Here is a 14,851-nt window from a genome sequence, read left to right as displayed (position 1 = left end):
ATATGTTCTTTGTCATTATCAAACAAATGTTTTTACATATTTTCAGTGTGGAACCCATCTATGTTTTTGGGTGGTTATAGCCTAGGCTAACCAAATCTAAATTGCTCTAGCAATTTGCAAATTAGCCTAGGCGGAAAACAGACTGGACGCAATTATTCCAGAACGGCAGCTCGTTGTTGGACACATATTTTCCTACTTAAATCAACCAGTCCATTTAGAATTTGTGATAAAACTGTCGTCATTTGGCAAGGAATGTACAGTGCCAATTTTAGCATGTAAATCTAGGTGGGGAAAACTCCATTTTTTTTTTTAGGCATGCCAGCAAAGCCACAACAAGACATGTTTTGCACTATAACCGTGACAAACGGTGCCTCTCACTTTAGATTTTGCAGTGACGTAGTGGCCCCATGAGTGACAGAACACTGAGCCAATCACGGCACAACTAGAGAACATTACTAACCCCTACTCTCTGTATTTTCCCCTGGCTGCCCCACCACCACAGAAAGCACTGAGCTAGGCTGAACACCTGCATTTTGGAGCTGCCTTACTCAAGAAAGCAAAAAAGAAACCATGCTTGTATGCAGCTTTATTAACTAGATTTGTTTTTGATTACATTGTTTGAAAACGGTTATGTGACACGTATTAATGCCAAACTAACATGCAAAACAGGCCACAAATTGTAGCTTGTGTATCCCATTAGTTAGATATGTTTTTATAGGCATTTATTTCTGTATGCCTAACGGAAGCACTCAGCACGTGTGTGTGAAGGGAGTGGTCGAAAGGCAATTGAGTGAATGAGACAAGGAGGGGAAAGGGTATTTGTGGGAAGGACTGTGTGATGCTTGTACATTTGCGGGACACAATTTTTTTTTATAAACCCATGTACAAATGGAACACTACAGTCAAAGCAAATTAACGTTGTCTTCGCAATTGAGTGAATGAGACAAGGAGGGGAAAGGGTATTTGTGGGAAGGACTGTGTGATGCTTGTACATTTGCGGGACACAATTTTTTTTTATAAACCCATGTACAAATGGAACACTACAGTCAAAGCAAATTAACGTTGTCTTCAAGACAGCATTTAATTTGCCTGTTCGGGCAGCCACATCACTGTCCACCAAGTAGTTTTCTCTTGTTAAAAATTGAGCTTTGACGTCCGTTCAAGTACTGGATCACTCATGTCCATCCCTACCTTCTGATTTGAACACCTGCAATTCAACCCAAAATAGCTCTATTTACTCAATAAATATAAGGTGGATTCTCTGTTCTCTCTTCCTGTAGGGTCCTTAATTATCATCTACCTCAATGAGTTCAAGAGTGCCGTGGCAGCCTACACATTCCAGGCTAACAGCGCCACCCAGGGGCGAAGCTGGGTAGATGCCATCTGCAACGTCCAGAACCAGCTCGAGAGACTGCGGACTGAGGAGGTTCTCAGGCAGCAGACCACCTTACAGCACCGGCTACATGGAGAGGAGGAGGAGGTAGACGAGAGTAGCAACTCCACCGCCAGCTCTCCCGGCACAAGGCACAAAGACGAGCAGGGACCAAGGTACAAACCCAAACCACTACTTAGCTACAGAAGAGTGAAGCACTACTAGAAGGACACTGTGTAGATGGTCATCAGTTCTGTGCAGAGATTATTTAATGTCAACGTTATACATTATTGTTAATGTTATAATTATTCTCATCATTCTAACCTTTTAGTTCTTTTTCTCTTCCAGTCATTCGGACGGCTCCACAGAGACCCTGTCAGTCATGGACATAGGAGAAGACTTAGGAGGGCACCCAGACCCCTCCGCCCCACACACAGACACAGGCGGACCTTTAGAGAAAAGCCCAGACTCATGCATAGTTACCCCACCTACTGGGCCTGAGCCCCTGCACTGCCACCCTGCTAGCCCCCTGGACCCAGACCGGAACCCTGAGCAAGAGCAGGAGGGGGGTCTGGAGGGAGGGGAGGGTCAGCTGGAACCTCAGTGTCGCTCTCTGTCCATGGACAGTGCCTACGGTACCCTCTCCCCAGAGTCCCTCCTGAGAGAGCTGGACCTGCAGACACGGCCAGGCCAGAGCGATGGAGAGGAGACCGAAGAGGAGGGAGAGGTAGAGAGCCACGAGGTGGGTGTGAAGTTGGACAAGAAGGTGGAAATGGAACTGGTAGAGGAAGGAGGAGAGGAGGACGATTCAACCTCTGTTTGTTCCCAGCTGTCAGTGGTTCAGTCTCTGAAGCCTCGGCGACGCCCCCCGGTGACGGCACGCCTCCACTGCTTCCAGAGCCTAAACATCAAGTCCCGCTCAGAGGACAACCTCCTACAGCTTTTCCACGACAATGTCTCTGTCTCCCAGATACACACCCGCAGCCCTACAGCCCAGGACCAATCAGAACGCAGGAGAGAACAGGCGGAATGCCTGGCCCATAGTAAGAGCCTATCAGAACTTGGTCGAGCCCGTGACCTCACAGGGCTGTTTCAGATTGACCTAGACTCAGAACAGACTGAAGATGACTTCCTCACCCTGAGCATGCCCTCTAGTAAGCTATGTGACACCTTGAGGAGGGCAGAGGCCCGCAAGAGGGCTCTGGGTGCAGCTGAGGCCTGCGAAGGCAGCAGGAGCCTGGCCAACAGTAGTGGCTCGGCGGTGGCGCCATCTGGAGGACAGGAAGGGAAGTGCAGTAAGTCGTTGACAACCGGTGGCCCAGAGGAGCAGTCATTGGCCAAAAGCAGAAAGTCCCCGGACCAGCAGCACAAGAAGCTGACCCTAGCCCAGCTCTATAGGATACGCACCACCTTAGTGCTCAACTCTACGCTCACCGCATCGTAAGTCACAGCTCACTTTATACTGGGTATCATCTCTATATACCTGGATGTGCTCTTTTCTATTTAACCTTTTTATTAACAGGGAGTCATGCTGAGACCAAAGTCTCTTTCACAGATGAGCCCTGTAATGCAAAATAATATACAGATCAATACAATATGAAACTCAAGAGATCCAAAACACAACGATAGACAACAATCACATTCGTCATTAAAAAGGTCCTCAATCAGTCATCTGAAATGACTTAGTGGCACCAAATCATCACATTTTAAAGCTGATTTACCTGACTCTATAGAAACCGAAGGAATTTTCAGAGTTAGTAGCTTGTACGTCTAAAGGTTAGTTATGTTAGGTAGAGAGGGAGTTTTTGTAAAATAGCTTTATAAACAATGAGAGCAACGCATCAATCTACAAGACTTCAAAGAGGGCCATCCTACTTTCTGATACAGAATGCAGTGATGTGTACTGAACCCGCCCGTTGTAAAGTGTAGTGCTCTGTGATAAACTCCAGTCTTTGGGCTTCCATGTGTCATTCTAAATGTAGGCCTATAGTACACTGCTCAAAAAAATAAAGGGAACACTTAAACAACACAATGTAACTCCAAGTCAATCACACTTCTGTGAAATCAAACTGTCCACTTAGGAAGCAACACTGATTGACAATAAATTTCACATGCTGTTGTAAACAACAGGTGGAAATTATAGGCAATTAGCAAGACACCCCCAATAAAGAAGTGGTTCTGCAGGTGGTGACCACAGACCACTTCTCAGTTCCTATGCTTCATGGCTGATGTTTTGGTCACTTTTGAATGCTGGCGGTGCTTTCACTCTAGTGGTAGCATGAGACGGAGTCTACAACCCACACAAGTGGCTCAGGTAGTGCAGCTCATCCAGGATGGCACATCAATGCGAGCTGTGGCAAGAAGGTTTGCTGTGTCTGTCAGCGTAGTGTCCAGAGCATGGAGGCTCTACCAGGAGACAGGCCAGTACATCAGGAGACGTGGAGGAGGCCGTAGGAGGGCAACAACCCAGCAGCAGGACCGCTACCTCCGCCTTTGTGCAAGGAGGTGCACTGCCAGAGCCCTGCAAAATGACCTCCAGCAGGCCACAAATGTGCATGTTTCTGCTCAAACGGTCAGAAGCAGACTCCATGAGGGTGGTATGAGGGCCCGACGTCCACAGGTGGGGGTTGTGCTTACAGCCCAACACCGTGCAGGACGTTTGGCATTTGCCAGAGAACACCAAGATTGGCAAATTCGCCACTGGCGCCCTGTGCTCTTCACAGATGAAAGCAGGTTCACACTGAGCACATGAGCACATGTGACAGACGTGACAGAGTCTGGAGACGCCGTGGAGAACGTTCTGCTGCCTGCAACATCCTCCAGCATGACCTGTTTGGCGGTGGGTCAGTCATGGTGTGGGGTGGCATTTCTTTGGGGGGCCGCACAGCCCTCCATGTGCTCGCCAGAGGTAGCCTGACTGCCATTAGGTACCGAGATGAGATCCTCAGACCCCTTGTGAGACCATATGCTGGTGCGGTTGGCCCTGGGTTCCTCCTAATGCAAGACAATGCTAGACCTCATGTGGCTGGAGTGTGTCAGCAGTTCCTGCAAGAGGAAGGCATTGATGCCCGTTCCCCAGACCTGAATCCAATTGAGCACATCTGGGACATCATGTCTCGCTCCATCCACCAACGCCACGTTGCACCACAGACTGTCCAGGAGTTGGTGGATGCTTTAGTCCTCATCAGGAGCATGCCCAGGCGTTGTAGGGAGGTCATACAGGCACGTGGAGGCCACACACACTACTGAGCCTCATTTTGACTTGTTTTAAGGACATTACATCAAAGTTGGATCAGCCTGTAGTGTGGTTTTCCACTTTAATTTTGAGTGTGACTCCAAATCCAGACCTCCATGGGTTGATAAATTTGATTTCCATTGATAATTTTTGTGTGATTTTGTTGTCAGCACATTCAACTATGTAAAGAAAAAAGTATTTAATAAGAATATTTCATTCATTCAGATCTAGGATGTGTTATTTTAGTGTTCCCTTTATTTTTTTGAGCAGTGTATTTGATTATTTGAAGTCTCTGCCAAGTTAACACAATTCAAGCTATGATTATTTGCGCTAAAATCACTACCAAATTACAAGCACCAGAGGAACTCTTTGAGCCAAAGTTAAAATAAAAAGTTGTGTTTTAGGATACTATCTGTATTGCTAGGAGCTAGTAACATAAGCATTTTGCTGCACCCGCTATAACACTTGCTGAACTATTTACGCAGCTAATAAACTTTATTTTGATCTGTTTTACTGTGTTCAATATCGAAGGCCTTGTGGTAATCAACCTCTGTCGTGGGTTTTTGTGTTTCTAGGGAGGTGTAACCACTAGCAGACAACCAACCAACTAGTGACACCTGAGCATGAAGAGGAACCACACTTGGTGGTGTCTGCATGGAGGGGACTGAATTCCTTGACACAAATGCACTCTCTGATGCCTTTCCCTTTACATTGCCTGTTGGACAGTGTCTGCTGCAAGGTTTTGCTATCTGACAATAAGAATATTATTCGCTGTTGCATTTGGTTTCAGTTTATTGCGAGGGGAAAGGCAGAGAGACATTTAAATGCTTGCACTTTGAACCGAACGGACATAGCGTTGAGGGGAGCTGAGGCTGGGACCTTTGGGTGGACTGGACAGTTACTGGTGTGGGGTAACATTCTACCGACCTACCCAAAAGAAGGAGACTGTAAGAGGGGTCGTCCAGGCATAGATCTACCTGCTTCTCTCTGCTATGGACTGGACTGGATCAGAGAAGATGTAGGAAAGGCTTGGGTGGCCCAAAAACTCTTAACTCTTAAGTTATGAAAAAAAAGTGCACAGTTCCCGAAATATACCTGCTCTCTAGAATGTGGTTGAAAATACCGACTCTCTAGAATGTGGTTGAAAATACCGGCTCTAGAGTGTGGTTGAAAATACCGGCTCTCTAGAATGTGGTTGAAAATACCGGCTCTAGAGTGTGGTTGAAAATACCGACTCTCTAGAATGTGGTTGAAAATACCGGCTCTCTAGAATGTGGTTGAAAATACCGGCTCTCTAGAATGTGGTTGAAAATACCGGCTCTCTAGAATGTGGTTGAAAATACCGGCTCTCTAGAATGTGGTTGAAAATACCGGTTCTCTAGAATGTGGTTGATGAATTGCAGCATTTAGGATGTCATGGTATTTGTACTACTCCTGGTTCGCTTTGACTAAACAATACATGTTGCACAATGGTATCTTTGTGTTAAATAGAAGAATCACAAAGGGAATTACTTTACATTCACAGTGCACACTTTGAATTTGCTGTTTGTGTGTGTTTGTGTGTGTGTGTGTGTGTGTGTGTGTGTGTGTGTGTGTGTGTGTGTGTGTGTGTGTGTGTGTGTGTGTGTGTTTGGGTGTGTTATGGGTGTGTCTGAATGATACATTGTCCTAAACTCCTGACTGAACCAAAAATATTTCCTTCATGATTTCCATCCTCTGAGTAATGCCAACATACCCAAAGATGTAAAGACCTGACTAGCCAGTAGATTTCAAAGTAAAGGTTAACTTACAAGTGTTCAAAACCATAACAAACAGAACACAATGTATTACTGTATGTTATCAACTGCTGTGTGTTTTCAAATGTACACAGACAACTATTACATTTTCAAAGTGGCTGCGTTTAAGACATGGAGTATTCTCTGGGCTTTGTATTTTCTACTGGGCTGCTGCAGCCATTTTTTCAATGATTAGTTGTTGTATGATTTAACTATGAGATGATGATGATGATCTGGTTTTCCATTCTCAGATGAACCCTTGGTGATTGGGTGGAATGGAGTTGTTTTGAGGAAACATTACTGCACCAATGTAGAACGATGTGAGCATGCACGCACAACCTGCAGCCTACATTAGAACAAACACAAATGCAGCAGGTAGAATGTGGGGATTGTAAAAGAGCAGTCTACGCTAAAAAGTATTCCATGTCATGATGAGCTTGGAGCACTTTTTGAGACATTGTATATTTTGTGTTTATTTAATGTACAGTAACTTAGAAACTGAAAACAATGGTTTGGGGTTGCATATTATTTGTGAATGAGTTGTTTTCTTTGAATGGTTTTCTGTCCACACTAATAGGAGAAGTGATTTGACAGGAGCGTTGACCACCATAGTAGACTAACATAGTCTAACTGACATTCAGCTTGTTCTTATTGAGGATTTAATGAGTTGTCGAAAAACCCTCCTTGTCAAATGTTTCCCAAACTAAATAGTTTAACATTTGTTTACTTCTAGTTTTTGTTTATTTGTAATTATTTATTAAGCTTGCTATGTTTATATATATATATATATATATATATATATATATATATATATATATTTTATGACTTGTACATTTTGTCTGTAGTCTTAATATTTCGTTTCTTGTTTTTCTTATCAGGAATGATGAATCTGCTATGAACCAAAACCATTTGTTTTCCCTTTCAGGAATGTCTCTAAAGTGTCTTACCAAATAAAAAAATATTTTCAAATTTTATTGGTCAAGTACACATATTTTGCAGATGTTGTTGCAGGTGCAGGCAAATGCTTATCTTTCTGGCTCCAACGGTGCAGTAATACAAAACAATACACACACATCCCAAAAATACAGGAATTAAGAAATATCAGAACGAGCAATGTCAGAGTCCAGAATAAATATATACATTGTGCATTCTGAAAGTATTCAGACCCCTTGACTTTATCCACATTTTGTTAGGTTACAGCCTTATTCTAAAAATGTTTTTTAAAATTCCCTCATCAATCTACACACAGTACCCCATGATGACAAGCAAAAACAGGTTTATAGAAATTATTGCTAATTTATTAAAAATAAAAAAGTGTTCAGAACCTTTACTCAGTACTTTGTTGAAGCACCTTTGACAGCGATTACAGCCACAAGTCTTCTTGGGTATTACGCTACAAGCTTGGCACAGCTGTATTTGGGGAGTTTCTCGAGTTCTTCTCTGCAGAACCTCTCAAGCTCTGTCAGGTTGGATGGGAAGTGTTGCTGCACAGCTATTTCCAGGTCTCTCCAGAAATGTTTGATCGAGTTCAAGTCCGGGCTCTGGCTGGGCAACTCAAGGACATTGAGACTTGTCCCGAAGCCACTCCTGCGATGTCTTGGCTGTGTGCTTAGGGTCGGTGTCCTGTTGAAAGGTGAACCGTCACCTAGTCTAAGAACCTGCTCCAGAGAGCTCGGGACTTCATCAAGGATCTCTCTGTACTTTGCTGCGTTCATCTTTCCCTTGAGCCTGACTAATCTCCCATGTCCCTGCTGCTGAATAACATCCCCACAGTATGATGCTTCCACCACCCTGCTTCACCGTAGGGATGCGCCCAGGTTTCCTCCAGACGTGACGCTTGGCATTCAGGTCAGAGTTCAATCTTGGTTTTATCAGACCATAGAATCTTGTTTCTTATGGTCGGAGAGTGCTTTAGGTGCCTTTTGGCGAACTCCAAGCGGGTTGTCGTGACTTACTGAGTAGTGGCTTCTGTCTGGCCACTCTACCATAACCCGATAGTCACTCTGACAGAGCTCCATAATTCCTCTGTGGAGATGGGAGAAACTTCCAGAAGGACAACCATCTCTGCAGCACTCCACCAATCAGGCCTTTATGATAGTGGCCAGATGGAAGCCACTCCTCAGTAAAAAGCACATGACAGCCTGCTTGGAGTTTGCCAAAAGGGACCTAAAGACTCTCAGACCATCAGAAACAAGATTCTCTGGTTTGATTAAAACAAGATTGAACTCATTGGCCTGAATGCCAAGCATCACATCTGGAGGAAACCTGGTGCCATCCATACAGTGACGCATGGTGGTGGCAGCATCATGCTGTGGGGCGGTTTCTTCTACAAAGTATTGACTCGGGTGTGAATACATGTATATTAGATATTTCTTTGTTTCATTTTCCAAAGATTTCAAAAACCATGTTTTCACGTTGACATTATGGGGTATTGTGTGAAGATGGGTGGGAGAACATCCATTTTGAATCTAGACTGAAACACAAAAAGTAAAGCGTATGAATACTTTCTGAAGGTACAATAGGGCAGCAGTCTCTAAGGTGCAGGGTAAAGTACCGGGTGGTAGCCGGCTAGTAACCTTCACTGTTCAGGGCAGGATCCTGGTGCAGGCTTGCTTGTGGTTACTATTTATCAGTCTGATGACCTGGAGATAGAAGCTGTCTCACGGTCCCAGCTTTGATGCACTTGTACTGTCTCCGCCTTCTACCGTGAACAAAAATACAAACGCAACATGCAACAATTTTAAAGATTTTACATAGTTACAGTTCATATAAGGAAATCAGTCAATTGAAATACATTCATTAGGCCTTAATCTATGGATTTCACATGGCTGTGAATACAGAGATGCCTCTGTTGGTCACAGATATTGTACCTTAAAAAAAGGTAGGGGCGTTGATCAGAAAACCAGTCATTATCTGGTATTTGCCTCATGCAGCGCGACTCCTCTCATTCGCATAGAGTTGATCAGACTGTTGATTGTGGCCTGTGGAATGTTGTCCCACTCCCCTTCAATGGCTGTGCAAAGTTGCTGGATGTTGGGAAGAACTGGAACACGCTGTCTTACACGTCAATCCAGAGCATCCCATACATGCTCAATGGGTGACATGTCTGGTGACTATGCAGGCCATTGAAGAACTGGGACATTTTCAGCTTCCAGGAATTGTGTACAGATCCCTGTGACATGGGGCAGTGCATTATTAGGGGCAGCAGATAGCCTAGTGGTTAGAGCGTTGGACTAGTAACCGAAAGGTTGCAAGATCGAATCCCCGAGCTGACAAGGTAAAAATCTGTCGTTCTGCCCCTGAACAAGGCAGTTAACCCACTGTTCCTAGGCCTTCATTGAAAATAAGAACTTGTTCTTAACTGACTTTCCTAGTTTAATAAAGGTAAAATTAAAACATTTTAATTAAATTATCATGCTGAAACATGAGGGGATGGCAGTGGATTAATGGCACAACATTTGGCCTCAGGATCTCGTCACGGTATCTCTCTGCATTCAAATTGCCATTGATAAAATGTGATTGTGTTGGTTGTCCGTGGCTCATGCCTGCCCATAGCATAACCACACCACCACTATAGAGCACTCTGTTCACACGTTGACATCAGCAAACCGCTCGCCCACATGATGTCCTACACGCTGTCTGCCATCAGCCCGGCACAGTTGAAACCTGGATTAATCCGTGAAGAGCACACTTCTCCAGCGTGCTAGTGGCCATCGAAGGTGAGCATTTGCCCACTGAAGTTGGTTACGATGCTGAAATACAGTCCGGTCAAGACCCTGGTGAGGGCAACGAGGACGCAGATGAGCTTCCTTGAGATGGTTTCTGACAGTTGTGCAGAAATTCTTCGGTTGTGCAAAGCCACAGTTCCACAGGTGAAGAAGCCGGATGTGGGGGTCCTGGGCTGGCGTGGTTACACATGGTCTGCGGATGTGAGGTCGGTTTGACGTACTGCTAAATTCTCTAAAGTAACGTTGGAGGAAACTTATTTTTGCAAAGGAGAAATGCATACTAACAGTGATGTAAACACATTTGTGCACACATTTTGAGAGAAATAAGGTTTTTGTTCATATGGAACAAAAATCTGTGATCTTTTATTTCAGCTCATGAAACATGAGACCAACACTTTATATTTTGCATTTATATTTTTGTTCAATATAGATGGTAGCTGGTTGAACAGGCCATTGAACATTTTGTATTGGACTAAATAGTGTGTGCAGTGGAGTACACAATGGATATCACATTCTACATTTACATTTTTAAAGAGTAGTGACCTGACTGTTGGGTACCCAATTTACAAAATTACATTGATTTCCTCACACTGTAAGCAGTCTATGGACAAGGTATGACAGCAATCCATGGTTTGGTTTAGTTTCCCTGGCACAGTTTCCAAATGCTAACGTTTTAGCATGGGACCGATATTAGCATTTTTCGTGCATGTCCAAATCATCCGAAAGTATCTAAAAAAAATTGTGAAGCTCAACAAAGTCACAGATGTTTTGAACATAATGCGCTAAAATGCTAATATCGGTCCCATGACTTGAATGGAATTTGTAAGGGAACCAATGTAATTTGGTAATTTGGATGAATCTCTTTAACAGCAAAGTTGCATGGTTTGAGGATTCACTGACTGGCTTTGAGAAGGGATTTTTTATGTTCTTATTTAACAGTACTGAGTGGTCTGTGTCTGAAATGGAGTCCAATCAGCCTAGTAACGTTACTGGACTAGCGATTAACATCACATTAGTGTTCTTATAAACTGCCAGCAGATGGCGTTACAAATCTTTGGTGTTTCATCATTGTATTTCACCAATATCAGTTCCAGGGAGAAGCAAGATATTTATACTCTTTAGCAACGACTAAAATTGATGGATCCTTATGTTTACATCTCTACATACATGTTTCAATTGAGTTGATTGTGTATAGCACAATACCTCTTCTGTTGAGGTAGGTGTACCATTTACTACAAACTCTGGATCCTCTTATTAAGCGGCGCACAATTGGCCCAGCGTCGTCGGGGGTTTGGCCGGGGTAGGCCGTCATTGTAAATTATAATATGTTCTTAACTGATTTGCCTAGTTAAATAAAAAAATAAGTATTATTATGTGCAATATGACAATCAGAAAGCTTCCTAATGTATTTTCAGAGTTTGGCTGATGTTGCTGGGTTTTTTTTTTACAAGTGGACAGTGTGACGGGTTGAAGAAAGTTTGGGATTTGTGGTTTTAGCCTGGGTGCCTGTCTGTTTCTGCTGTCTTGCCAACAACTTACTGTATGTGGAATTGTCATGCTTGACAATGACAATGGTGTAGGGAAAAGCACAAACAGATCGGGGACAAAGCTAGTGTTGGGTTATTTATTAATCAAGATCATATTTTATATTCCTTTACAGAGACAGTTCCTGCTGAATCAGTACAGATGTAGGGTTTTAATTTGAGCCAGTTTGCTACAGCAGGAAAATTAACCTGCAGCAACAGTCAATGTGAATTATTATGGGGATTTTTCATAAGGGAAAATCAAGTCAGAAATTTCAAAGTGGAAATTACAAACATCTAATACATTGCAGGAAAGTTCTCCTGCAACAGGATGATCAAATTAAGATCCTACATCTGTATGAACTCATGATGCATGATGGGATCATACCATATATTTCTGGCTGACTAACCTATCCTTCCTTTTCCTCAGTACTACTCCTCAGCAAATTAAACATTTCCTTTCACTGCTGCATCCACATATTCCCATAACAAGACACGTTGTTTTCATGCGGAATCTTTGAATAGTGGGATGTTCACGGTCCACAAGTGTGTGGCAGATCTTCCAGAGGCATGGCAGGAACATGCATGCACGTAAGCGTGCACACACTCAAGCACACACACACACACATACATATCCACTTACAGGGATTGCTGGTCCTGTGCTGTCCTACCTTGCCCTGGCTGTAGTGTGCGCTGGACAAGGTGTATTTACAGTTGATTATATCAGCTAATCGGTGCATTACAGCATGTTTATTCCACACAAGCCCCTAATCCACATGGAAAAGACAGCATGGCCCCTCTGGGATAGTCTCTAGTCTTAATCTGATCCAGAATCCGGTCGTTCGGTGGGCGGTGTCTCCTCCCTTGCTCACATCTGGCCCTGTAGGATTTAATGTTGTAATCCTTGATTTTAAAACAATTTTATTGTGCTTTAGCGCTGATACCCTGGACTTTAATTATTGAAATGCAGCTTTCGTTTTGAACCACAAAGTAATTACACAACCTCCGCTATATTAGCCTTTCCTAATATGGAACGTGTGTGGTACACAGAATGTACTCTCACTGGACACTGCAGTGCGGTGTGCACGTCCTCACAATTATAGTCGGAAAGGTGAAAGACATTGCTTAGAAAGTGTTTAAAGAAACAGTTTTTAAACCAGGTTATCAGGTCAGATTATTTGATGTTACTGTTGCAGAAAAATTGGTTTGTCCAGAAATTAGTGTATGTAAAAAAAGTATGACATGAGGCATTGTTATGCTCTCCCACTTTTGCTTTGTTTTTTCAACATTGGGATACTCCCTCGAACTCTTATGGTGGCAGTAATTACGTGCTGTATATGGGATTGTGGATGTATTGTCTATGATGAGATCCATTTTAAATATATAGTAGTATCATCCTGGTTGTTCTGTTTTGTTCCAAGCAGCTGGGGAATGTGAGGGTTAACACTCCTCCCTGTGACAGATGTCAAAAAGCATGCTGTAAAAAATGTCAGATTAACACAAAGGGGCACTTTGTGCAAATCCCGATTATGGAGAGCACTTTCATTTATTAAAGTCTGCCAATCCCTGTGCTCTTTTGGAGCTGGGATTAAAATCAGGTAGACACCATTGTTTGTCTAAACAATTCCCTCTCTAATCTAAGCTCTCCCTCCTTCCCGCTCTCCTCAACTTGTTTCCTCTGTAGCTTGGAGCCTAAATGGGCCCATGGCTGGCCGGCCGGCTGGCTGGCTGGATGTACTGACAGCAGGGGCTTATGTTATGGGTCGTCCGCTTGCTACTGCCACCACAGATTCCCATTAATCAACATCATCCCCTTTAGAAGAGCTAGGTGATTGGATTTAGGATGTGTTTTTACAGAGGGGTAAAAAAGAACAGATAACTAAAGCGTGTTCACAAGGTCTGTGCTGTGAAGAGGCCCACGGACAAGTGGCAACCATATAGAGTAGATCACCATGCTAGTCATAGTGAACATCTGCCCTATATCAGAGCCAGGACACCACCAGTCCATGTCACGCGTTGCCATTAGTTAAAGACTAATTGACCTTCATATTGTTGGAGACTGAGAGGGCCACAGCTCTCAGAACATCTGGCCCCTCAAGGCCCCAAGGCAGACTCTGGGCCCCTGAGGGTTTAAGCAGACAGGTGCCCAATAATCAGGTCATGGGTCACCCTGTGTGTTCGTGGTGGAATCGTTGTTGTTACACATCTCAATCACATCCAGGAGGTTAGACCAAGGAAGTTAGACGAAGAGCAGTTATTTTCAAAAGTAACATTTTGGAAATGTTATTATTTACCGTGATTTCTATAAAGTAGTTGTATTCAAATTGTTTCCCCATGGACATATGTCAACTTCACACCTCTACAGACAAATCCTACCTGCTTTATATATTAGGATTTGTGTCTTCATTACTGTGATAGATCTACTTTCAAATTCTCAGCTTCTGTCTGGCATTTTACAACACACAGACATGGCATATGTCAGCGGATCATCATTCTTTATCCTCATAGTAAAAGTTAGGATGTTTTCAAAAATGGCAACGCATAAGGTCTCATTTTTTTGTATGAACTGCAAGATTACTAGGGCCTACTCCACACTGTAATTGTATCAGCTCATAAGAAGCTTATTGTCATCTCAACATTGTAATTTTTAGGATGATAAAACATATGAAATTGAAATCACAAGCATATTTCTTAATTAAATGGAAACTCATTTAAAGAGTATCTAGCTACAAGTGGAAAACGAGAGAGAGCAAGTGAGATTACCGAGGTAAATCGAACACATTTAATATTCAGAACGCATTGACACAATTAATCTGACATTGTGGTGTAGGATAATACCTTAACTGACACTAGACATCAACTATAATGGGGCTCTGTCTGAGCACCATGGTCCATCTTGCTGTGGCATATGGTTACACACCGGAGAGATGCTTTCACCTATGTGAACCCAACTAGTCCTACTGCATGAGTTGTATTATTCTAATGGTGACTTTTGTCACGAAATTCTAAGGAAAATGTTTTAATCTAAACCTAATAAAAAAAGTTTTAAAAATCATAAAAATTCAAAGGAAAATGTTTTATTCTAAACCTTAAAGTCATATCATAGATGAAGCATCTCTCTAAAAGGCAGTATAATTACAAGCATTGAAGGCAAACATAGGCCCCTAGGTCCTAGACTTTGTGGAAGATGCTGACTCAAAGGTTATAAAATAACGATA

General features: G+C 43.1%; 1 protein-coding gene across 2 annotated transcripts in view; it reads left to right on the top strand.

Moving 5' to 3' along the window:
• The window catches only part of LOC120059162 (pleckstrin homology domain-containing family G member 5-like), a 50,551-nt gene extending 43,048 nt beyond the window's left edge, over positions 1-7,503 (top strand). For both annotated transcript variants that reach the window (XM_039008002.1, XM_039008003.1), the window contains 3 exons: positions 1,281-1,548; positions 1,721-2,812; positions 5,183-7,503. In XM_039008002.1, coding sequence (XP_038863930.1) covers positions 1,281-1,548; positions 1,721-2,812; positions 5,183-5,192 — 1,370 coding nt within the window. In that variant the 3' untranslated portion in view covers positions 5,193-7,503. The remainder of the gene's footprint in view (positions 1-1,280; positions 1,549-1,720; positions 2,813-5,182) is intronic.
• The last annotated feature ends 7,348 nt before the right edge of the window (positions 7,504-14,851 follow it).

The sequence above is a fragment of the Salvelinus namaycush genome, chromosome 14 (assembly GCF_016432855.1).
Source record: "Salvelinus namaycush isolate Seneca chromosome 14, SaNama_1.0, whole genome shotgun sequence".
Classification (NCBI taxonomy): Eukaryota; Metazoa; Chordata; class Actinopteri; order Salmoniformes; family Salmonidae; genus Salvelinus; species Salvelinus namaycush.
This window is presented reverse-complemented; position numbering and strand designations above follow the sequence as displayed.